The 27,474-nt window shown below is 34.7% G+C and overlaps 1 protein-coding gene across 6 annotated transcripts in view; it reads left to right on the top strand.

Annotated features, from left to right (window-relative positions):
• EPHA7 (EPH receptor A7) overlaps positions 1-27,474 on the top strand; it is a 154,162-nt gene that overhangs the window by 25,934 nt on the left and 100,754 nt on the right. For all 6 annotated transcript variants that reach the window (XM_084890100.1, XM_084890099.1, XM_084890098.1 and 3 more), the window contains exons 4-5: positions 23,667-23,822; positions 24,703-25,038. In XM_084890100.1, coding sequence (XP_084746226.1) covers positions 23,667-23,822; positions 24,703-25,038 — 492 coding nt within the window. The remainder of the gene's footprint in view (positions 1-23,666; positions 23,823-24,702; positions 25,039-27,474) is intronic.

Raw genomic sequence — 27,474 nt, 5'->3', positions numbered from 1 at the left:
TATTTTTGTGGTTGCTGTTTAAAAATATGGGATACTACTCTAGTTAAATACAAGGTTTCATATTTTCAGGAATATTTCTGTATCAATCAAAAAGCACACAACATAAACCAATTTAGTAAATTTACTATATTTAGTAAATACTCCACCATAAATATAGAGAGAAAATGGACTCTGTGGACTTTAAAATGTGTCAAGTATTTAGCATTTATGATTTCTTTCTGACTGCTGGATGACAGAGAAATAGATTAAACATAAAGTACACAAAATACATATAAAATACATAGAACTCTGTGTGTGCATACCTATGCACACATATATATTTTATTCTTGTAGGTTACTAGTCCTTGAGTTGAAGCTGTTACTAATAAGCTAGTTTACATTTACTATTGTATTGTTTTGTGGCAATGGATATCACTTACAGAATAGCTGTAAACGAGTAGCATGAATTTTAATAGTTTTATACATGAATTGTCCGAAGTTAAATGTCTTTTTGTGTGCAGAAAAAAATTGGTGTATAATTGCATATTAATTCCACAAGGAAAGCCAAAGTAATTATAAAATTTCAACAATCATCTTTAATGGTATATTGAATCTTTACATATTCTGTATATTACACATACATTTGTATTTATTGTGCAACTATTCTTTTTATTGTCTGATATGACATGTTCAAAACCTGTGTTTCTTAGTCCAACTAAAAATACAGGTTTTTTTTTAAACTTTCATGTCTAATTTTTAGTAGGCTTGTTTTAAGGAACTAACACTTGTTTTCTTAATAGACTCTATAAAATATTTTAGGGTGATAAATCATCTGTGAGTCAGATGATAAAGTATAATTCATTAGTTCTTTAAAAGATATATAAACGTGCAGCCTCTAGCCTGCCTAGTCCTGTATAATTTTGTTAGATCAGCCTTCTCCATTCAGATGCTCGAGTGCTAGACAACATTTGAGGATTTTGATCTTGGATGCTTCTGCCGCACCGGGAAATTTGTGATTAGTAGAGAAGATAGAAAAGGCTGCCCCAGAGCTCGTGTTTTCCCATCACAACTGCTGTTGCCCACTGTAAGAGTTGTATCCGGAAAACATCTGCTCCTATTGCCATCCCCCCTCCCACTTCCCCCCACCGACCTTCCCCACCACCACCCCGGCACAAAACTGATCTTTCTATCCATTAGTTGGAAAAAAACAAACGAGAAAAAAAAAACACAAACAAAACGAAACTGTACTGAGCATCTATTCTGTGCACTTTTAAGGTAGATTATATTTTCATCAAAATATAAAAGTTTAAATAACTAGTTACACTATAACTTAGGAAGTGGCAAATTGTGTATATATTCTAATTGAATGAGGAAACATTTCAACTGAGGGAAAAATAAAGGCTTGCAGGAGATGGTATGTACTTGTGTTTTAATAGAAAGATGTGAAACCATAGAAAGGCACTTCCAGGCCCGGTGAATATTATGAGTAAAGGTGGGGCATGTGTGAAATTGCAGGTCCTATTTGGTGATGAGATAGCTGAGGTGTTTGTGAAAAGGATCAAATAGTGGTAAAGCTGGGAAAATAGAAAATAACTTGGATTAAATCTTGGGCAGAGAGCTTTCTATGTTACAGTATTAAAAAATTTACCTACCTTTTGTAGTTGTGGTGAAATCATCAAGAATTTGTAAGGGGGACATAGAATCAAAGTTGTGTTGTAGTAATAACTTCTTGAAGTTGAAGACTGGATTAGAAGTGAGAGCAACTGAAAGCCACAGCACGTTTTGGAGCAACTCAAGGTAAAGGCTGAATAAAAAGACCCTGTTATTGAGAACGGGAGGGAAGGGGTGGTAAACTAATGCCTAGAAAAACCAGATATTAAAGATGAAACATGAGCTTATTTTTTACCACTTAATTTTAGCCAAACTAATTTAGTTTGTTGAAAGTTTCTAAATGTGGCTATTACTTTTTGGTTGCAATATCTTTATTGTGCTTGTTTTATTTTCCTGACACTCCTTTTCTTCCATATCCTCATAATACATTCCTATATTGTGTGTCCATCCAAAACTCAAGTGTTCTCTTCCAGATAGCCCTCTCTGGTTTTCATGGTCATATTAATCTCTCCTTCTGTCTTAAAAATCCAGATAGTTTATTTGTATATTTATTATGGAAACTTAGTTATTGTCTAAGATATTGTATTTAAGTGGTGAAAAGCAAGCGCTTTGGAGCCAAATTCATATTTGACTGCTTACTAGCTGCGACGTTGGAGAAATTACTTAACCTCATACAGTATAGTCTCAGTTTCTTCCTCTTAAATTGGGGGATCATGATAGAATCTGTGGAGACTGATATCCAAGATTAAATTATAGAAGGCATATGTCTTACTGAGTGACAGCCCAAGAACAAAATAGGTGTTTGATAAATATACTAGATGCTGTGCAAGATGATATGAATTACCTAAATGATATAAGGCAGTGGGGAATGAGAGTCTCCCATCAAATAATGGGTGAGTCATTTTAAGCATTTTTTTAAATATATTTTATTGATTTTGTACAGAGAGGAAAGGAGAGAGATAGAGAGTTAGAAACATTGATGAGAGAGAGTCATAGATCAGCTGCCTCCTGCACACCTCCTACTGGGGATATGCCCACAACCAAGGTACATGCCCTTGACCGGAATCGAACCCAGGACCCTTCAGTCCCCAAGCTAACTCTCTATCCATTGAGCCAAACCGGTTTCAGCCATTTTAAGCATTCTTAATGCCTTAAAATAGGATAAAGATTTAAAATTGGACAAAGGTACAGTGGACAAAGAAGAAAAAAAAATAGTTTTAAATACCCACTTTTGCTGAACTTTCACCCTTGATCAGAAAACTAGGTAATCTGGGCTTCTCCCTTGAAATGAATGTGGCTGTGTATAGTATTAGTGATCTCTCTTGAAAGTGACTTGGGTATGATGCTAGGTACTTGTCAGAGATTTTTGTGAAAATAGAAGTAGTTGGAAAAGCTGGGAAGTCAAGTTCAATTATGTCCTGGTAATAAAGTTTTCTTACCTATGGGTAAGCAATGTCTCATTATCTAACAATGATGAGGGCAGAAACCAAATTTAAGAGATCCAATGAATGAATGGGAAAGCGAGAAAATGGCTGGGAAGAAAATAGACAGTTGTCATGAAAATGGCTGGGAAGAAAATTGACAGTTGTCAAAAAAGAAGTTGTCTCTTTTCTTAATAAAGTAAACTTGTTAAGAGAGGGATACCAGGTCTCTATTTAATTATTTGGATGGTCCACCTAATTCCCTCTTCCCCCTTTTTGATGGTTTATAATGTGAAACAGGTTTTGAGAGGTCAGTATTTATGATTTTTTTTTAATTCAAAGTTTTCTAAACTCATTTGTAAAATGTGGATAGTTGACTTTATGTAATCGTAGTGATATTTATAGCAATGCTTGGAGAAACAGTTGGGGAAATGATCACCAAGGGTCATTGAAGGGGAAGGGCAAAAAAGTAGAATTAAAGTGGATAAGGAACAAGATTCAAGGCTGAGATCAAAGTGGGAAATTTCAGTTTGTGACTGGGAAATGAAAACATTCTGATTGATGATGATGGCCTAAGTATGGCTGTGCTGTTTGACAGATAGTGATGTTATCAATTTATCTCACCAAAGAAGGGGCAGAAAAATTGCAATGAGAGGATCACAGGGTATAAGAAAAAGAAAGAAAAGAGAAAGGTGTGATCTGTCACAGAATTCTAGAATGTAATCTTTTCTCCTAACTTATTAGCTCATTGGTTTCGACAACCTTGGATATATAATAGCATTTCTGAGCTTTTTATTTTGTGGTTCAATTTGCGATTAATTTGCTAATGTTCTTCAGTTGTTAGAATTACTAAATACATGTGTAATAATCAGAATACCAAAAGAAGCAGCTTATTGCCCTATAGAATACGTCAAACTGAGAAATCCTGGTTTTTAAGGACACGGTTTGAAATGAAAAGGATTTTCTAGAATGGAAATCTTTAGTTTTATTTCAGAGTGGGTAGTAAAAACACAAGATAATTTCTTAAAAGCATATTGCTTTAGACCTTACCTGTGTTTCCCACAATTTCTCTTCAGTTCCCAATGAAAAAAATGAAATATGTATCACTTACCTATCTATAATAACTTAAAATAATGGCTTGCTTGTATTGCTTATTTCCCTTTTAACTTGAAATTTATTATCTTAGGCTGTTGTCAAATTATAATTGTGTAGCCAAGGATAGATTACATGGAAGCACCGGAAGTAAATAGCAAATAGTTAATTTTTTTCTCAGAAAAATCTACCTCAGATTTCTTTCTAAAGAGGACTTCATTATTTTTAAAAAGGATGCTTTCTGAAAAATATGAAGGAGGAATTGCTTAGTGGTAACTGGAACAAACAACATGAAAACAAGGCCATTATCTTCGGCAGAGCTTTTAATAGTTACAGTGAAAAAAAATAAGTCACCTGTCATGTTGAAGTTATAAGTATGAATGATGTAGAGGCTCTTGCCAATACATTCATGAATAAGTGAGAAAAGGGGTTTTATATAGTAAGGCAAACCTTCAAATGGAATTAATAAAAGACAAGGCTTTTCTTGACTGTGTGGAAAGTTATCTGCTATATAGAAAGCCTACTGAATGAAACATTTGTCCTCAAGTTTCTTTTAATCTGCAGTGAGGTTCTGACTGTTACCTCACTTGGAATAATGTGCCAGTTTTGTAAGGATAACGAGAGTTTTATCCTTTCTTCGTTCCCTTAGCTTCTTGCTGCAGCATTTCCTTGAATTTCACAGTATCTGCCTGTTGTTAGCAGCTCTAATTTCAGATGATCACTTTCCTGGACTGCAGTGTAAAAACTGATATTCTCCTCTCCTTGATGGAGAATATGCAAGAAACGCAACCCCAGGGAGAATCCTGTTTACTAATGGATATTTCTTTCTCCAGGCATCTTAAAAAAATCTTTTTCTGTCTCAACTCTTTAATACCTCCAGGTTTTCACAAAAGCAGATGAAAATGCTTTCTATCCACGGAGGAATGCTTTTGTGGTAGCATATTGCTTTTGTATTATACAGTATATTGTAAGTGGTTACTGTTCACAACTCACACACCTTAATAGTTCCAGTTAAAGTATTTTTCTTTGCCCCTACAAAAATATTTATTTTTTTCCTGTGATTATTTAGAACTGAAGTACAAAAATTAGGAGGAGGTATAATAGGGCTTGACTTGTTTGGTGTTTTATGCTTTGCTTTTCAAAATTGATTGGGTATTGTTCTTGTAGATTGAAATGTGTTCAATGGAAATAATAAAAAGATTTTGCAAATGTATTAGAGATTGTCTTGTTACTGTGGCAAGGAACCCAGCTTTTTAGCACTAAGCAGGGGTACTTTTGTATGAAGGAAGGTTAAAAACAACCCCCAACAACAACATTCTTACAGTTTTAAACTCAGTTTTAAGCAAGTTGTTACTGTGAAATATATTGATTTTAACTCACGTCTAAGAACATTAGCAAAGGAGCTGGCTAGTAAAATTTCCCAAATCTCCAAACTTTAGAACTTTGGTTATATGTAGGTTACTTAGTTACTATAGTGGTATAGGGAGACTAATTTTACTAACGGGCCCATCATTATAATTTCAATACCTCTTAGCCATTTCCTGTTATTATCATCTCATTGTAGTGACTAGGGTGACATTCATGTTGTTATTATTAAAGTTGGCCCTTTTACTCTTGAAAGGGTCCTGGCTTGGATAATAAATTATATAGTCATCTTCCATACAAAGGTTTGGCTTCCTCTTTCAACACATTTTGTGAGTTTCCAAAGTAATCACATTTTAAATGGTATTCTTGTATATTACAGCTTTTTTAAAATATAAATTTATTGTTACCTATTATATCCAAAATAAATTTACTAATATATATGAGTAACTGGTAGTTATATCCACTAACAAAAGTAATTATATTGCCTGGAAGTTAAGTTATGAAACTGTGACTCAGGACTTCATATTTCATGATAGCAAACTGATTAATTATAATTTTTTGAAGTCAAACTTAGAGCTGGAAATATAAAGCACCTTATAGGATTACTTGTCAAATGCAGCTAAATGGAAAGAAAAATTATGTTTTGGAGGAAGAGGCAATTTAACTTTTATACTTCACTGGAATTAATGTGCTTTTAGAGAGAACGTGCATGAAGGCACATTTGATTTTCATATTTCATTAAATATTTATGTTCTGGTCATATTGCTAAGTAACCCATGTGAAACATAATTTTAGCCTGGACAATGCTACTAGATCTCTTCTTCCTGTATTGCTTTTATGAATATAAATGTCTATTTATAATTTTATTCATTTAGTTCTACCCATTGTAATAAGAGTTTATGCTTTTATGTCCATTTCTATGTGGAATGGCCACTGAATATACGTATACATTTGTGAAATGATTAGAAAATTACACTTGACAGTAATCAGGTGCCAGAGTGTGTAACATACACCCAGTAGCGCCAGGCTTTGGCAGAGGTCTGGATCCAGGAGAAACGCACCACCAGGAACAGAGGTGGATGTGGAAACTCAGTTGGGTGGTAAGCCCATTTTTACTACCTGGTAACGTTACAAGTTGGCATAAATTATTGATCTTTCTGAGCCTCCACTTTCATCATCTGTCAAATGAAGGAATTTTGCTTGCTTTGCCTATCTCATAAGATGTTGTGAGGACGCTCTTTGTTATTTATTGTAAATCAGACTGCATTTAAAAATATATATATGTCCGCTTTCCCCCTCCAACCCTCCTAACTGACTGCTTCTAGCCCGCCCAGCTCCGGCTCCAAACCTTTGGCACCCTAATGTCTGTGTCCATGGGTTATGCATATATTCATACAAGTTCTTTGTCTGATCTCTCCCTCCTTCCCTCCCCAAACCCTTTACACTACCCTCCCTTCTGCCTTCCCTCTAATATCCCACAGTCTGTTCCATGCTTCTATGTCTCTGGATCTATTTTGTTCATCAGTTTATTTTGTTCATTAGAATCCACATATGAGTGAGATCATGTGATACTGGTCTTTCTCTGCAAGCTTCATTTTTACTTACAGCATTTCAAAATTGAATCTGCTGGTGCGTGCCGGATAATTGGAAAGTGCAAGAGTCGAGACTAGAGGCTATCTGGTAAAAATCTCTTGATGCTTCCTTTAACATCTACTGAATATCTAGCTCTCTATAAACAAACTCGCACATCCTATTACTCTCTACTGTCATCTTCCTTGGGTAACAGGGCTTCAGCCTTCTCTCTATTCTCTTTTTCTGCCTTCTGCTAATCTACTGTAGTTGGAGTGATCTTTCTAAATGTGAGTTTTATCACAGCACTTCCTTCTTTAAAATCCTTTAATTATTTTCTATTTCTCTTAGAAGAAAGTAAAACCTTCTTAACTCCCAGCCTGCCTTCTTTTCTAGCTTCATCAACTTGCTTCTCTTCTTTATTCTACGTTAGCATTTGGTCATTGCCTCAAATGTGCCATGATCTTTGTCTTCTTTGCTCTGTCTTTGCCTGTGAATAATCTCTTTCCAAATTTTTGTTTCAAAATAATGTTTCTTACTTATTGTATAGGTTTCAGTTATGTGATGAGAAGAGGTGCCACTTATTGGTGTTCCTACAGTGATCTCCTTCATAACACATTTTGGATCGTTATACTTGCGTATAACTAAATTGAGCTTCTACTAAATTGAGAGCTCTATGAGGAAAAGGGTAGTGTCTGTTTTGCTTCCCACAATGCCTCTCATTCTCATCTGAGTAGATCAGAGGTAGTCAATGTACTTGTTGAATGAATAAGTGAATGATTGTAGGAAGGTAGTACAGTAAATAAGTGATAAACATTTGGCCCATGATTACTGTAATGATGGTGCCCAAAGAGTAATGGACAGGAATTAACTTAATATGAGAGTAGAGGAAAGTGGAAACATCAAGTGTCCTCCTATTGAAGAAATGACAAGTTCATTCTTTTGAATTTTAGGTCACAATGGGCTTCATAAGTGGACACCTTACATATAGTTGGACATTTGGAATAAGAGACATTGATGTGAGAGAAGGGATGGTGGTAATAACAATAGTTCGGTCAGCTTGAATCTATACTATAGCACTTTTTATTTTTTCAAAAGAATGTTTTTTTATAAAAATGTCAAATGAGGCTATTTTCTTAGCAAATCATCTAGAGTGTTAGCTGGAGAAATTTTAAGGGAAAAAAAACTGAGTTTTTGAAAGATAAAACTAACTTTTGTAACAAAGTTAACTTCTACTTTTGTTTAAATATGAACAGAACCTAGCCACAATTCTTTTTTATTTTGCTTAGTTGGAATGGCCATTCATGAGATATCTAGGACTCAGAAATAAAACTGGCAGATACCTGTTTGTAAAGAAGCAGTTTTGCTCAGCGGTGGCACTGTTGACATTTTGTGTGGGATAATTATTTGTTGTGGAGAGGCCTGTAGGATTTTGAGCAGCGTCTCTGATGTTTACCTACTAGATGACAGTTAAATTACCCCCTTACAGATAAAGTCATCTGAAATGTCTTCAGTCCTCATGAAATAGTTCTTGGGCCAAAACACCCCAACTTAAAAAGTCATGCACTATAGAATTAAAAAATTATATTCCTTGTCATTTGTAGGAAAACTTTGCAATATATTGGAGCCTTGTAATTTCCGTATACGTTATTTCTAATCTTTATTTAGTTATCATTAATAAAATGTAAAGAACCAATGTGACTTCTCAAATTACTAAGAATGAAGTGGTGAGTACTCCTGGGTACTTGTCTCAGAAAGCAGACATCTAAGGGACAGAATGGAAAAGGATGAACAATTAATTTGTGTTTTGAGGATCTGCCTCAAAGAGTGCATGACTCCGCCTTGTCTTTGACTTGGGGCTCAGGAGTGAAGAGTTGAAGAGTGCTTACCTTTTCCCAAAGGTGAGGCCTCGATTATAGGTGTGCACTCAGGTATGTGGTCTTCTTTAGTTTTGTTCAGATACATTGATATGGAAGGCAATGAATATTTATCTTATAATGGAAGGACACAATTTTCCCAAAAATCAGCCACATACATTCCTATAGGTGGGAGAAGCATTTTCTGCCTTCTCTTCTCATATATTATCATCATTTGCTTTCTCAAAAGATTCATGCCAGTTGTTTGCTGAAGACTATCAGTGTTGTATTAATATATGAAAACGATACCACAATTTTTTCACGTGGTTACCGCTAGTGATGGCATAGCATGCTTTCTGGAATTTGTCCTCTCTCTTCCTTTCTTACTTCTTATCTTTAGACTTGTTTTTCATTATAAGAAGGCCCTACCTTCTTCTGCCTAACCTGTCTAGTCCACGTATCATAAATCTCACAATGAAGGTTCTGTTGGCATCTGGCTAAGGAAAACAATGACAGAAAAAGCCCCCAAGTACTCTGATTCCTCCCCACTCTTTTGTGCTCATAAAGGAAGAAAATGGTAGCTTTCATTTTTCTCAGTAGTCTTTATTTTTTTTAACATTTATTTAATTTACTTTTTTAAATATGTTTTTATTGATTTTAGATAGAGGAAGAGAGAGTGGGAGAGAGATGGTAACAAATGATGAGAGAGAATCATTGACCAACTGCCTCCTGGGGATCTATCCTGCAACCCAGGCATGTGCCCTGACCTGGAATTGAACCGCAATCTTCTGGTTTATGGTTTGATGATCAGCTTGGGAGCCATACTGCCCGGGCTTCTTAGTAGTCTTTAGACAAAAAACACTGTTAGACTCTGCAAATGTGGATAGAAAGCAGATTGATATTAAAATATATATGGATTATTACATCACTGTTAATAGAAGCAAAGAAAAAGGATGAACTGACTAGAACAAATTTGTAGTATCATGGGAATCTGTTTTTTTTTTTTGTATCTCTCTCTCTTTTTCTCTCAGTGAATGTTTTATCTGTGATAGTTGCCAGCAAGATACTGGAGCTTTTCTTTACCCTTTCAAATCTCTGAATTATTATCAATATTTCTTATGTTGCTTTATTTTGATACTAAATGACAAGTTGCACAGATTGAAATGTGTTTGGCATGCTTCCTTTTATTGTAAAGTATAGGATTGCCTAAATAACATGCTAAACAAAGTAAGTTTATTGAGAACAAAAACAACAGAAGGGAAAATAGGTTGATTTTTTCCAATGCAGATTTTTTAAAATGATGTTATTTTTAAAAAATTCTATCATCATCATCTTGGTTTTTTTTCCAGTTGTTGAAACTATTAAAGGAATTCCTAAGTTGAAACTTTTAGACAGTTAGCTACATGATTTACATAGTCATGCAGTTAAACAGATTATTTGAAAAAATGTTGGAAAATATTCAAAAGTTTTTGTGTCTTTTAGTAGAAGCAAGATTATCTTAATTAAAAATATAGTGTTCTTTTCTATGTTAACATAATCATAATTATAATATGAACTGACATGCATAAAGTTTTTAGTATGTGCTAGACATTGTTATAAGTTATTTTAGTCCATATAGTGATTTATTAGGAAAAAAACTATTATTATTTCCAGGCAGTTTCTATATCTATAAGTGGCCTAGCATTTGATCCTTGGATTTCAACACAAGATGTTGCATTCTTAGCCTGCATTCTTAAAGACTATTCTCTACTGTTTTATAAAGATTTTCTTAATCATCAATACATATGCACACATACAAATTTCTTCTATTTTGGCAAATAAAATTGCAATAAATAAATGTAGAACACCAACATTTGGGGCGGTATTAAGACTTGCTTAGTCAGGCCTGACACTCAGATGGAAGACTTTAAAGGCTCCAACTCTTGTGAAATATAAAGGAAACATAATTAACGCTTTTTTTTTTATTAAACTCGAGGCCCCGTGCATGAAAATCCGTGCAGGAGTAGGCCTTTCTTCCCTCAGCTGCCAGCACCAGCTTCCCTCCGGCACCCAGGACCCAGGCTTCCCTCTGGCCTCAGCTTCATCCAGAAGGATGTTCCGTCAATTAGAATACTACCCTTTTATTATTATAGATTGCAAGAATATGTTAACTATCTTTTAAGATTGTAATGAGGGTGTGATATACCCAGTGTTAGGTTTACAGAGATAGATAAAAATACAGATGTAGATACATATATAGATATAGAATACAGACAGGCATAGATATAGACATAGACATAAATCTTATACATAATGCCTCATTTATAGGAATGGGAAAAGAGGAAAGGAATTCAGTTGCCTAAACCAGAAGTCAGTCAGGACTTCACTAAGGATCTGGGGTTTGCAATTTTAGCAAATACAGTTCTAGTGAGTCTACTTCAGGAAGTTTTTCAAAACATAGCTTACTCCTTGATATAAATATCTCTATATTTAAGCCTGACTGTAAATATATATTCAATATATATATTGCTCTTTTAAATACCTTTTTCTGAAACTCTATGTTATTTTTGTGATTTCTATTGGTGGGGAATTGAATATTCTACAGATTGCATGTCATTTAGGGCTATAACATAGGTGGATATTTTGTAAAGGAAAGATATAATGAAGATAATAAGTAAAGAGCAAAATTATAACTTTTCAAAATATTTAATATAACTGACACTGTCTATTTGTATGATAAGAGAATGATTTCATTTAGGGAAAATCAGAATTTCAAAACTCATGCTGTGATGAGACATATCCTTCTAACATATTTAGCTTGTAAAGATCTACCTTCTATGCCTCTACTTAAAAGACGACTAATTAAAATTATACAGTAATCATGTTGAAAAATGGAATAGTTGTATTTTTTTTTAAGTTGGGCCTCTCTCCTTTTATAAATGTTGACATTTGGCAAGGGTGATCCTTGCTCTTACCATGTTATAGGTATTATGTTCATTATGTTGAAAAGAAATGAAAGCGCATCAAAATTTCAAGCATCAGATTCTCAATTTTTCTATTAGTATATATATATATATATATATATATATATATATATATATTCTCAAGAAAGTGTGTTTTTTCACAAGTTCTTATAAGATGCTAGATTACCCCTAAGTTACACAGGACTAAGTTAGTCACACCTTGGATATTAGACATTCTGATTATTTTAACATTCAGACAACTAATATTCTTACCAGTCTTTTGTTGAATATGTGCACCAAACAATAATTCAGCTTAAATGTTGAAAAATAAATCTATTCTGAAAATATCGTCTGACCCATTCCACCTGGCAGTATGTCTTCTGTGATTATGTCCTCACAGTGTGACATCCAATTTTTTTCTGTATTCTTCTTCACCATTTTTTTCAGGTACAGTCTTTGAACTTTTCTTTCCTTCCTGACTATCTGTATTATGGTTAGTGTAAATTTATATTTCCAAACCTTTAGGAAGGTTTTGAGATGATTTCATTATAATTAATTAGGAAGGTTTTATGCATAATCAGTTTTCTGTACACACTATTATATTACAGCACCATTAGTGTAGAAATAGAATCAATCATTCTGTTCCAGAGAATTTTCAACAAATGTCTTATTTAGAAATGCTCACATTTACAGTATTATCCTTCCCCTGGAGAAACCAGTATTCACCTAAATTTCTCAGTTGTTTCAGATTGAAATATGCAGTGCTATATATTGAGTCCAATACTTTGTAGTGCCTTTCTGAGCTTATTCTTAATGTTAAGAGTAAAATGTTTTTTATCCAGTTTTCCGGTTAGGTTTATGTATTAACTTGAAAATAGTAAAATAATATATATGCCTATAAATAGACTTTGACTCTTAGTTTTGTTATGCTCCTCACCCCGTAGGTCATAGACTAACTGAATTAGTTTATCTTAGCAACATATGAAATTGAATGGGAAAACAAAAATGTACACCAGGGTGTGTGTATGCTCATAATAAAAGAAAATAAAAGATGTAATAGCCCATTTTTTAAAATGAGTTTTTGTTTACTAAACAATAATTGTTCTTAAAATTTGAAAGAGAGCCAGTAAGAAATAAATTGAAATCATTTTTCATAGTGTAAGGCATCAGTGATATTTCTGTGTTTTCCAATATAATTGTTAATTGCAAGAATTTATTTTAATAGTGGCCTGTCTAGTTCTAAATTACTACCAGAGATGAAGGAATTTGTGTATACAATTGTAGATTATCTAAAACTAGAATATTTTTATTTTTTTATTTTGGAGAATGAGTTATTCTTAAATAAAGAACTAAATAAGATGTCTTTTTTATATCAAACATGGCTACTTTTTTTATACTTTACTAAAAGTTATATTAAAAGATATTCTAGTAGTACCCACATTATATGTTTGCAAAATGCTATAGATGCTAAGTGGATAAGATACAGAAAGAACTGTGACAGATTATTTGCTTGATGTAGAGAGAAAAATTAGCAATGAACTGATGTTCTATTATAAGGGGTAGAAAGTATGGGAATCTACTAATAGAATTTTACTATGTTAGATCTCTAGTGATTATTTATCTCCTGTATATGTATACACTAGTATATACATATGCATGTGTATATCTGTTTGCTTTTTGTAGCTAACTTCTTTTTTTGGATAAAGGATTGATGGTCAACAACATTATTTGTTGTAAGGATTTATTCTGCCTGTTATTTTCTTTTATTTCTAAACTGTAAGGATAGAGTGAGTTTCCTCATTGTTATGATGTATCTTTTTAAAATGCCCTGCTCCAGGGTAAACTGATTTTTTTATGATCTTCTGAAATTTTTCTACTGACATAATAGAAATGATTATTTATCTCCCCACATGTTCAAATGGCATTAGACTGCTTTAGGGTTACTTGCTTTACAAGACTTAGTATTGATCCACATTTTACAACTGACTAAATAAGAAAAATAGTCTTTACAAAACAGCTAGATAGATTGCTTTAACTGATGATTTTGTTTTAATAATTTTTAAAATTATTGCAGAAAACTGATAGTGAAAAGGCATGTCTGAGACTGTTCAAAAGGAAGGACTGCTATTTAAAAGATTAAGACAGAATTAACTCATTATTTTGGCTACGGATCTTAAAGACTTTTCTACAGATATGCAGATCTAAGTATATTGCAGGAGATCTGTTATTAAGGAAATCACTCATAAAATAATCTAATTTTATTTCTTTAAATTGAACTAAAATATGTTCAGTTTGTTAAACATGATGGAATCTCAGGCATTTTTATTTATACTAGAGGTCCAGTGCATGAAATTTGTGCACTCAAGAGGGGGGTCCTTCATACTGGCCTGCACCTTCTCTCAGTCTGGGAGCCCTCGGGGGATGTCTGATGTCCTACTGATGACTTAGGCTGCAGGGAGCTGGCCTAAGCTGGCATTCGGACATCCTTAGTGCTGCCTCAGAGGCAGAACAGGGTCCTGCCACCACTGTTGTGCTTGCCAGCAGTGAACCAGGCTTCTGGCTGAGTCCTGCTCCCCCTGAGGGAGTGCACTGAACACTAGGGGACAGCTCCTGTGCTGAGCATCTGCCCCCAAGATTCAGTGCTTATCATAGTGACCAGTCATTCTGCAGTTTGGTCTATTTGCATATTAGCCTTTTATTATATAGGATAGAGGCCCAATGCATGGGTGGGGGCCCCTGATCAGGGTGGGGTCTCACTGGGGGATGGGGCCAGCAGGGGTAAGTGGCTGTGGTCATTCTGGTTGTACTGGTCATTCTGGTCATTCTGCCATTTTGGTCACTGGGCTTTTACTATATAGTATGTCTATTCCTTATCTAGCTGAAGGTTGTTGAATTTGGAGTATACTGCCCTTTCGGAATATTCTGATATTGCCAGATTCACTATTAGCCTCACTGAGAAACAAGCCAATAACTGCCACAAATAGCTCTCCAGGGTAAATATAATTGATCAGTCATATGTCCCTACACACCTTTCCTACATGTCTACCTGCACTGACTAGTTTTATCATTTCACCTCGATGAAATGCTATAGTTTGGCAGGAAAGGTGACCTTTGAATCTATATTCACCACTGAAATAGGTGACAATTAAGCACATAATAAAATATACAAATTAAGGCACAATATTTATAATTTGTAAGAGTAACTTGTATAAAATATCAGAATCTTAATTAGCTGGCATACATAATCAAAAGCTTATGCATGCCATTTGATTACAGGTTAAATATCATCATATTTATTTTGTTTGTTTTTTAGCAGATATAACTTTGGCCCATTACCTGACAATGCAAAGAATAGGCAAACAATAATTATTTTAGCAGGGAATGAGAAATTTGGCTATATTTGCTTAATAATTTGTGTGTCTTGTTTAAATACACATCTGGAAATGGGAAAGTGGCTCACTGTTTATCAAGGAAGAAACCAGAGTGAGATCAAAACTTCGCATGGAAAATTATATTGTGACATCATCATGATAGTTATTTATTGAGTGCTTATTCTCCACTAGGCACTGTGCTAAGTTCTTCACATGAATTATGTACTTCAATTCACAACCATTGTAGAAGGTCATCTTGTTATCAGGTTTCTCTGTTTTAGACATGGAAAAATGGGGCTCAGAAAAAAAAAAAATTACAAGGGTCATGAAGCTAATCCATGTGGAGAAGAAGCCAAACTGGTCATTTACATAAAAGACAAGTCATATTGCCTTTTCCAGTTTCTGAAGTGAAGCCTATTTGATGAACTTAACAACATCTATTCTTGAGAATATAATTTTTTTTATCTTTTAAGAAATGTTCTTTTAAAATGATTATGTGAAGAATACTCATTTTTCAAAAAAGGAATTCTCACACGTATTTTTATATCATTTTTTAATGTAGAGCCAAAATTATCTGACCTTTCTTGATATGCTTTGAAACTGTGAGGAACATAATAAGAATGAATACTAAACTAACATTACATAATGTATAATAAACATAAGAGAAATATTTGAAACTAAACTTGAGAGTGGCATAAGTGCGAGAGTGAATTGTACCCCGTGTCTAAAAGCTTCTTAACACCAGCTGCTCTTTAAGACCTTTCCTGTTGCAGCCTCTTGTTTATGATGACATGGCCTGAAGGAAATCTTTTAGAAAAATAAAATAATGCTGTCCAAAAAAAAAGCCACCTTTTTTAGTTACTGCAACTAAGTAATGAATGTTTGAATTTGGTCAGTTAGCTTCCCCTTATTTAAGTGTTTTTAATCATGGCAACCCCATAACTCTACTATTTAGAAATACATTTGAATTAGACTTAGGATGACTGTAATTTTAGTTCTTTTCCAGTGGAGTTACTAAATTCTGAGAGTTCATATATAATTCATTTTTTTACCTATAGGTTGATCTCTTATATTGAACCTATGAGGGCTATATTGAAGGAGATCCAGAAGGGTCTGATTTCAATTTCAATCTTTCCTTTTACGAGAGGTTGATTTTAAGGGATTTACTTAAAATTTTCAAACTTTATTTCAGGATACTTATTTGCATGAATCACAATGAATGTGCACACCCCCAGGGTCACGGGCAGGGCTGGACAACAGTGGCACAGTGAGAGCTAGAGGTGACTTCTTGCACAGCCGGGTCCTTGGCTCAGGGACACAGGTCTGTCAGGAAAGGTAGGGGAGGCAGGGCTCTCTCTTAGCACCCATCTTTCACACTCTTCCTGAGGCACCAGGGAAAGTCTAAGGGCGTGTTCCTTTCTATGTGGGGCTCGGGGATGGGGTGATGGTGGTAGAAATGCGTTTTTAAAGCATTTTATTGAAGACAGTTGTAGGGGAGTTTTAACCGCTGGTTAACGGATCATTGGATTATTGTTAAAACCACCTTTTACAAACATAAAAATAACTAGTCTGTCTGCAGACTTGGTAATTAATAACAAGAAAACAAGATCATGGAAACCCAGGAATGGGAAGTGGCTTTGTGCAAATTACAGGTGGCAGAGTCGATTTGAACACATATCATTTCAGTTAAAACCCAGTTCTCTTTTGCTGTAACACATTGTCTATTCAATATATTTATAAAGTAGAATAAGAACACAAAAGAAATTTTGAGTGTTCTAACTTGACATCTTTTTATTTCTTTTAAATCATTTTGTAATGACATCTTAATTATGGCAATATTCTGATAAAATAGAGTATTTTAATGCTGGATTTCAGCAAAATTCTTAGCACATTCTAACTGGATAATTTAATAAAGGAGAAAACACTGTGTTTGCCTAATGCTTTATTTCCTTTTACGGTCTATATCTTACAAACAAAACTTTAAAAACTTCTCGTTTATATCTGTTTCTTTTCCACCAAATGCGATTGATGAAAGTACTAAGTTAAACAACACAAGTAAAATTACACATAGTTAATAATGCCCTGAAATTAAAGTTTCTTTTTCGTTTTAAAAATCTCCTAATTTTTTTTTTTCATCACTCGAGCACCTGTTGTCATAAACTTCATATTGTGCATAGTTTCTTTTCTAAACTCTTACAAATTAGTTGTAGGGTAATTTGGCTGGTGCCTCCCAAACTATAATGTACTCAGTTACATCATGTTGTTTTTATCCTTCCTGCCCGCTGTTCATTCTCAATGTGAGAAATCATAGCATATCGGTGACAGGAGGTCTGGCTTTCAGGCAGACTTTTGTAATTATTCCCTCTGAGGCACTGTCAATAGGATTAAAATACTGAATGTGGACCTGTCTGTCCCAGATGAGGTCAGCACTGCGAGCGGGGTCAGTACTATTTCTATAAGCTGCGCTTTCCCTTCGCATTACAGAAGCACGGACGTTAACAGGACAGAAATATTTGAAAGCTCCTATGGAAACAGACTCACTTTGCCCGAATGAAATGAAATGTCCATCTGCAAATAAATAACAGCATTCATTATGTATTGTATGTAGATCCTGCAGTAATATTAAAGCCCAGAAACTTTTAATTATGGAACAATCCTCTTATAGTTTGTAATTAATAAACTTTTTGCAGCTGTAACACTGTGGCCGGAAACATCTGCAAAGCCTCATATTTTGCACACAGACACATACACATAATTACTTCAGAAAAAGTCCAATTGTGCTTAAAATCACAGGTCTGGAAACAGAGTAAGGCCTGAGGAAGCTGAATCTAGTTGTATTCAATTAGCTCATGGAAGAAAAATTGAGAGGGTTATAATAAGGAAGGAAACAAGCCCGTTGTCTGGAAAAATGATGTGAATGAAAAATAAGAATATCTAAGATCTATTCAGATATTCACTCAAAACTCACTTTGTATATAATGTATCAAAAATCTCCCCTAAATATAAACTTGGTATTGATAAGAATCTATTTATTTGTTATTTAATTACTCAGGTAAAATTGCTACTCCTCAGATAAAAGATAAATTATTTGTCTCTAAAATTACCAAATGGGCAAAAAAAAAATATATTGGTTATAGATTTTCTAAATTTTTAAATGATTTATAGTTAACTTATTTTACCTAAACACAGCTTTATAAAAATAGGTGAATATAGAATACACTAGAGGCCTGGTCGTGCACTGGTGGGGTCCCTCAGCCTGGTGTTTGGGGATGGGACCAAAACCAAGGTACATGCCCTTTACCGGAATCGAACCCTGGACCCTTCAGTCCACAGGTTGATGCTCTATCCACTGAGCCAAACCGTTCTTGGCTAAACGATGTATTATAGAACTGTACACCTGAAACCAGTATAATTTTATTAACCAGTGTCACCCCAATAAATTCACTAAAACTGAAAAAATATAAACACACACATACACACACAAAATGCAATGTTAAGTTAAAAAGCAAAAACATCAAAAAGCAGGAAATTAAAATGGTATGTTTTTTATTGTAACTAACTTTACCATAGGCACATACTATATTAATTAAAGTTTGCTTTCAGTTCAAATGCTATTGAACAAATTGAGAAAGAAAGTGAAGAAAGAAAAGTTTTAAAACTGTGATCGCATGATTCCTACTAAGTTATTTTTGTATATTTTAGTTATGTATGAAGTGAATTGGTCTTTTTGAGGTCTCAGAAGTCATTTACCACTAGAAATGTTTTTATTATTATCTTTTAGAAAACCAGCTGCATTCACAGAAGATAAATGGTCTTGCTTTTCAGTAGCCTTTTGGGGAGCCATTTTGAGAACTCCTCTGATTCTTCCTATGCGGCTGACTGTCAGATATGTCACTCCACCCCAGTTTCTGTCACTGAGTATTTTACGGAAGTTATTTCATGTAGCAATTTCATCTAAAATTGTAATTTTTTCTGAGCATCTGTTACTTTCTTAGCAAACTTTTTAACCACCCAATTGCTCACAGTTATCCTAAGAGACAGCTTATATTGATGCACGTTCTAGACTTAATACCATAGGTCCAAAAATTTTGAACAGAAACCCCTCTTATTTGTGCAGGATACATTCCAAGATGTCCAGTGGAGTCTTGCAACCATGAATAGTACCTCACACTGTGTATACTATGTTTGTTTTTTTTTCCTTTACATACTTACCTATAATAAAACTTAATTTATAAATTAGGCACAGTAGATTGACAATAATCTATATAATAAAAGCCAAGTGACTGTTATGGCTGAATGACCAGAACAACTGGTCGCTATGATGCACACTGACCACCAGGGGGCAGACGCTCAATTCAGGAGCTGCTCTTTGGTGGTTCGTGCGCTCCCATAGCGGGCGTGCCACTCAGCCAAAAGGCAGGCTCACTGCTGGTGAGCGCAGCGGCAGTGGCAGGAGCCTCATCCACCCCTGTGGCAGTGGTAAGGAGTGAGCAGGTTAGGATCCAGGAGTCCCAGATTGTGAGAGGGATGCCCAACTGCCGGTTTAGGCCCAATTGTGCCCAAACTGGCAGTTGGACATCCCCTGAGGGATCTTGGATTGTGAGAAGGCACAGGCAAGGCTGAGGGGCCTCCTCCTCCCACACAAATTTCGTGCATAGGGTCTCTAGTAACCTATATTAAAACTAGAGACTCTATGCACGAAATTTGTGCAATAGTAGGCCTTCCTTCCCCCGGCTCCCAGCACAGGCTTCCTTTGGGCACCTAGGACCAAGGCTTTCCTCTGGCACCGGCAGGGACTCAAGAGCCAAGTTTCCCTTTCAGCCCTAGCTTTGTCTGGAAGGATGGAGGGACTTCCAGAAGGATGTCTGGTCTAATTAGCATATTATGCTTTCATTATTATAGATAACAATTATGGCAATGTCCTATAATAAAACTTATGTGAATGTGGATTCTCTCTCTTAAAGTCCAGTTGTGCTATACTCCTTCTCCTTCTTGTGATGTTGTAAGATGATATAATGATGACATGAAGTGAGGTGGAGTAGGCGATGTGACCTTGGCTAGGTGACTATTGACCTTTGACAATAATCAGAAGGAGAATCATCTGCTTTGGGTGATTCTCGATCACGGAGCCATGCCAATTGACCATGGGTAATTAATTGAAACCATGGAAAGCGAAACCATGGATAAGGGAGGACTCCTGCACTTCTTTTTAATAAGTCTAAATTAATAGTTTCATAGAGGTTAAGTAAAAACTGTCCTGTCACAACTCATTATGTTCAATATTACCTGAACTGAAACAAAATAGTACTTCAAAGAAAAAAATGTTAAGACTTTTATGACCACATTTTCCAATATTGTTTCTATCATTATCCATTTAGTAATAGCCATGCATGCTCTCCATAATTTTGCAGGAATTTTCAGTGACAAAATTTATAATGAAATTGAGACTACCAATTTAATATCTCTTCTGTAAGTATGTTAGGATATTATTTCATAGTTTTGTAAGTTAAAATAGCTTTAAATTAGGGGTATAAATTTAAAGAAAGAGGGACACATTGAAAATAAATTTTTAGGGCTGCTAAAGCCCTTGAGAGCCATTGAATCAGTGCCAATTCCTGGTTCATTCAGCAGTGGACACTGGTGGAATAGCATGATTGCATATCAGTGGTCCTGTGTTCTAAAAACCAGTTTTAACCTAGACAAATGGGATTATTTGAAGAACTCAGGTTACTTTTGCTTCAAATCTGTTTTCCCATTTGTTAAAGTGGTGACAGAATTTAATGTAAATTTGAAAGTTGAATGATAAGGATTTTATAGTTTCCTACCCTATATATTCTATAAGTCATGTATGTTGAGAGAGAAAAAAAATGTACCTCCTTGTTAATGAGGAAAACAGGAACAAGCCTTTCTTTAGAGGTTTGTACTTGCAATTCGAGCATGGGAATTCAAAGGATTCCACTAGGTATTTTGCTGCCTAGTAACTCTGGGAGACTTACCTTGTAGATGTTAAATTATGTTGCCACTGTGTTTTCATCTCCTTACTTCCTAACCTCTCTCTATAAAACCTACTTAAATATTCACATAATATCATCAAAGACTCAACATATACATTCTCTCCCTTCTTCCTTCCCTCTCTCCTTCTCTTTATTACTGTCTCTTTTTCCTTTTTCAATTCTCTGGGTCTTAATGTTATCAAGCTGCAGGTTGTGAATAAAGCATTGCCTTCTCTATCTTATGGATGGTATATCTGGATGTTGAATTACAGATAATACTTGGAGCAAGAAACAATAAATACTTAAAGAAAGGCTGAGAAATCCATTCTCATTTCTTTAACCTAGCAGTTCACCATTCTTTTATGTGTCAAGATCTTATCTTTATAAACATTTTTAAGTGTTATATTTTTATATTATTTTGCAATCAATTTTATTGTTCTCTCTCTGTCTTGGATTTGTAGTAATTGCTACTGAGAACATGTGAAGGTACATTAAGCCTCTTTGCTTAATATGTTATGTGTGTTTTCCTCTTGTAAGAATTGAGGAAGCCAACCAAAGGCAGACTGGCTTTTGAGCTCAGTAGTGTATGCTATGTTTACAAAGAGTTGATTGTAGTTCTGTTTCTGTATCTAACACTTATCTTTCACAATATAACAGATCTTTAAGTTTCTAAGTTATCTAAAATACCCATCTTGTTCCTGTAAAGGAGGCTTATTTTCTTGAAACTCAGAAGGTGATTTTGAACTCTCAAATGTATCAAAATCATGAGTTAAAAAATCAGCACGTGACCAAAAATAGAGAATAATTCATTTTTTTTGAGAATATACCTTCATAATAAAACAAGATTGTTTTTCCTACCAAATAGGGAATATGTGATTCAGTTACTGAATAGTGCCAAGTTAAGAACATTAAATAAACTTAAATATAAATGTAGGTTAAATATTAACTAATCTTTATAGATATGATTTATTAATTTCTATTAAATTTGGAGGTCACTAAAGCTTAAAAAATACTCATTTAAAAATATGAAGGATACATTGAATTTATTTAATATGTTCAATGTGTAATACCATCTGTTAATAAAAATTGTTGAGATAATATAATTTTAGTTTGCTAAATTTTAATTGAAAATAAAAATAGAAAATATTCAGTGATAGTAAATGGTTCAACGGTACATGATTTAATAATAAATAGGATGTAAGTGAGTAAAAACAACTTCAGTAGGAGGTGATAGTGATGTTTTCTATACTTATATATTCATCATGAGAGCATTTGCTTTGTTAGTGTGACTATACCCTAAGTTTCTCTCAGGAGGGGAGAAAAAGTCCTCAGTCTGTTTACAGTTGATGGCTTTCTCTTTAATTCTGGTTAAATAGGTGTCTCCTATTTACAAGATTTCATAATTTTTATTAACAAGGGAGTTCACTTAGTGGAAAGCAACCTGTTAAAAAATTGTTATATTTTGAAGTTTCCTGAAAATTGGAAGGGAATAAATTTCTATCATTTTCAAATGAAAATAATTTACACCGTTGTTTCTAGTAGATGATTAAGCTTATTTTTTTATGTTTTTCATTATAAATAAAATTAACACAAAATGTTAATTTACAGCTATATTTTTAAAAAATATATTTTAATGATTTCAGAGAGCAAAGTAGAGGGAGAAAGAAATAGAAACATCAATGATGAGAGAATCATTGATTGGCTGCCTCCTGCACACCCCGTATTGGGGATTGAGCCTGCAAACCAGGTATGTGCTCTTGACAGAAATCAAACCTGGGACCCCTCAGTCTGTGGGCCGACACTCTATCCACTGAGCCAAACTGGCTAGGGCTACAGCTATTTTTGATGAAGAAAACATAACCTTTTGAGTGTGTTAATGCAGTTTAACAAACAAGTTAATTTTGTTAAAATTGACATTACTCTCATTTAAATATTTTAAGATTTTATCTAAATAAATTATGCTTATGTTTAGTTTGGGGCTCTTGACTTTGAACTGATGCCAACTATAGGTACAAGTTTGCTGTATCATTTGATTTTTATTATTTTGTCTTAAAATGTAGTATGGTTATTGATATATACTAACATGAAATCTACTATATGTGTATGTACTATATATATATGTGTGTGTATATATATATATATGCCAAACGACCTGAACAACTGGAATGACCATTCAGTATGACAAGCACTGCAGCCAGTCAACCTATCCGAAGAGGGCAGGGCCAGCTGGCCATCTCCCATGGCCCCTCCCTTTGGCTGGCCTGGCCCCCTATCAGCCCCCATTGGGGCGGGCCATCCAGACTGCATCCATGCACAAATTTGTGCACTAGGCCTCTAGTGTTAATCATAAACAGCTTGTTCTTCACAAATCATATTTTATACTGTATTCTTTGCAAAATATTACTGAAATTGAAGAAAGGTCTACTTGCTCTCATGTTTCTATTTTCTCTTTCTTTTGTATACCCAGCCTGTGGCCGCGGGTTCTACAAATCTTCCTCTCAAGACCTTCAGTGCTCTCGCTGCCCAACTCACAGTTTTTCTGATAAAGAAGGTTCTTCAAGATGTGAATGTGAGGATGGATATTATAGGGCTCCATCTGACCCACCATACGTTGCATGCACAAGTAAGTTCGTATTAGTAAAGTTACAAAAGGACTTTCAAATTCCTTCCTGTCATTGAGATAGGCATAGAATTTGTGAATACATTCACAAATCTGAATTATTATTATTTATAATTTGTTCATAAACCTCTAAGGCTAACCAAAATGTAAAATACATCTCACTTCAACTGCAATGTAATTTTTATGTTTTCAAAATCAAGATGCTTTTTAATAATACTTTTCACATCTATTTAATAGGAATCCTAAAATGTAAAAAGTTATTTTTTTTGAGTCATACATGTGTATGAAATGCAATTAAAAAGTAATGGTTTGCAAATTAAAATTCCATCACTAAACTGAACAAATATCACATCGTGGTGCTTCAATTAATGAGTGCTTGAGAGACCCAAATCCAAACCAAATTCCAGACAGTCCTATAAATCATTCCTGAGCGCATTAAAAATGAATAGGTGTATTCTCTGCTATACGCTTAAAAAGAAAACTATTTTCGAACAACTTCACGACTGTTTTTTTTTAGGCGCATTAACTGTTCTTTAATTGCTTGGAAGTCAAGTAGCTAAAGACCGTGGCAAAAGTACAAAGACAGTTGTTATCCTGTTTTCATTTTGACATATTAAATGGAAAATAAATAAAGCCCCTTGCCAAGTGAATTCAAGGAGGCTTTTATATGGCTTCTCTAGGAAAGGCAATGAAATGTTTATGTGAAAGAAAGCATTGCGGCTAGTTTTCTGTATGGTAATTCAGCTGCCAGCTGAATGCAGCACGTGGGCCTTTGGTGCATTTTGTTGGCTTTTTTTTTTCTTTTTCTTTCTTTCTTTCTTTCTTTCTTTCTTTCTTTCTTTCTTTCTGTTTTTGTTTATTTATTTATTTTTGGTTTCTGAAGGGCCTCCATCTGCACCACAGAACCTCATTTTCAACATCAACCAAACCACAGTCAGCTTGGAATGGAGTCCTCCCGCGGACAACGGGGGGAGGAACGACGTGACCTACAGGATACTGTGCAAGCGGTGCAGTTGGGAGCAGGGTGAGTGCGTTCCTTGTGGGAGTAACATCGGCTACATGCCCCAGCAGAGTGGCTTAGAGGATAACTACGTCACCGTCATGGACCTGCTGGCCCACGCCAATTACACTTTCGAGGTTGAAGCTGTGAACGGAGTTTCCGACTTAAGCCGATCCCAGAGGCTCTTCGCCGCTGTCAGTGTCACCACTGGCCAAGCAGGTATGTTTTTCCCGTTCACCTTCACTAAGTGAATGATGTGCCTACAGAAGTGAGCTGTCTCACTTGAATATTTCCTTAACTTGGCTACACAGAACTCAATTATTCCAGCCTGTTGATTATTCACACCTTTAGCTGTCTTTGTTATTTCTCCTGTTGCCTGTTAAACCATTACTAGACTCATTAACATCTCCTCCAGAGATCTGGCAGGAGAAATAAAAGGGATAAATTGTAAACGAGTTAGGACTGCTCTTAGACTAGAATGTCTGTGGAAAGATCTAGAGGAGAGAGGCTATATTGGGTAAAATGAAATTCAGACTGTTACTTGCATGTTTACCTTTTTGTGTGATGCGTGCTCATGATCAAAATCTACCTGAGAATTAAGAATAATGAAAGAGTTGGCTGTACTGTCCCACACAGTGTTAATCAATTTTTTTTAGCAAAGAGAATGTATTATTTACACTATGTGGCAAGTCTGAATTAAATTTTGCGTAAGGGAATTTTAAGTTCATCAGATTTGTGATGATATAATGTTTATAATGTTGAATTACATACTTGGGAGGTCTCATGACAACTTCAGAAGAAATGAATTAGGATATGTAATAACCATGATTATGAACTTGTAATTTAGCTTAAAAGCAGTTTTCACTTATTTCCTTACTCGCAGTTGAGATGCCCTATTCAGTCATTCTCCGCGTTGCTAAGCATGTTTTGGAAAGTACAAACTGGGAAGGAAGTTTCATGAATTGGAGATTTTCTAAACTTTCAGAAAAATGTTATTACTGAAGAAAGTTTCAGAAATGGAGGGCTTTCTCAATCTTTTGAAAATTCTTGCTGCTGAAGGGAGATGCTGTGTAGTAGATGTAGCCAAGTTTTATGTCATCGTCATTAATAAAACTGGACCTGCACTGGAGCCCAGACTTGTGTGAGCATCATAATCAAGGTCTTCTTGATCTTTGGCTGACTGTCAAAAACCAGTATTAGCCCAAATTCCTGGACATAGACCAATCTATTCTTCATTTCCATGCCAATTTTAACAAAGTTACCTATTTAAATGATATCTGCAGAATGAAAACTATGCATGTGGCCTTCTGCTTACCATGAACAAATTAGTTGGTCCTTATTCTAAAGTTTTCTCTTTGATATTTAATAGGCTATTGCAAATCAGATCTCCCCTATAAAATTAGAAGTCTGGAGATAAAATAACCTAGAGACTTTTAAATCTTCAGACATTAGACCAAAGCAAATAACTGATTTCACTGATATTTGCATTGATGTAATGTATTTACCTTACACAATTTACTAGTCTTAAAATTCTGCCACTGTTGGTGTTGCTTTATATTGAAATTTGTTATCATAACCTTACAGTGAGACACTAGGTTGTCCTAGCCTGTTTGGATCAGTGGATAGAGTTTGGCTCACAGATATAATGGTCTCCGGTTTGATTCCTGTCAAGTCCACATACCTCAGTTGCAGGCCTGATCTCTGATCTTGGCCCTGATTAGGGTGAGTGCTAGAGGTAACCAATCAATGTGTCTCTCTCACATTGATGTTTCTATCTTTCTCTACCCCTCTCTCTAAAAAATCAATGGAAAAATATCCTAGGCTGAGGCTTAACAACAACAAAAATCTTTACGTTTATGATTGTGACACTGGCACTATCTTTGGAATCATTAATAGGACTCTGAGATCTACGAGCTAGAATAACTGCTGCATTCCTGCTGATATCAACTATGTAAAGGAACATTTAAAATTATTTTTAATACAACATACAGATGCTGAACTTATACCGCAATTAGAGTTTGCCAATGTAGGTTGCATTTGGAATCTGTTTTTTTGCTCTTTAAATGTCGGTATATAACTTTTCAAATTTATATCATACCAGCTAAGTGGGTCATAGATTTTCATAGATTATCAAATCAAATATCTCACTGTAGTAAAGTGGCTTTAGGCATTGATTCTCTTCTGGTTAAAAGAAAACTAGTTTTGTTTGTTTTTTGGGGAGGAAGTAATATAAATGTGCAAAAATTAGATTGTGATGGGTGCACAATTCAGTAGACATCCTAAAAATATTGAATTGTGTACTTAAAATGAGTGAATTTTATGGTATATAAATTATATCGCATTCAAGCTCTTAAACTGTTTATAAAGAATAAATATAATCAAGTTAAAAAGCAAACTAGGTTTGCACTTTTATATCAAAATATTAATGCACAATTGTCTACTCTATACTATATCTCAAATACTAAAAACCCGTGAATTTTCAGTTACACTGTTAGCTTTTTCTACTTAAAAAAAAAAGTGTTTAAATGTGTCAGAAAGCAGTGGCAATTTTAAAAGTTTTAAATTAGTTTTTAACAGAGCAAATGTAGAATATGAGTGACTATTGTCCTGTTCCATTTGTATACCCATTTTCCCTCACCTACATCAGCAATATAT

The sequence above is a fragment of the Pipistrellus hanaki genome, assembly GCF_964339955.1.
Source record: "Pipistrellus hanaki genome assembly, chromosome: 7".
In the NCBI taxonomy this organism is placed as follows: Eukaryota; Metazoa; Chordata; class Mammalia; order Chiroptera; family Vespertilionidae; genus Pipistrellus; species Pipistrellus hanaki.
Note: the sequence above shows the minus strand (reverse complement) of the source record. Positions and strands in the feature narration are given on the sequence as shown.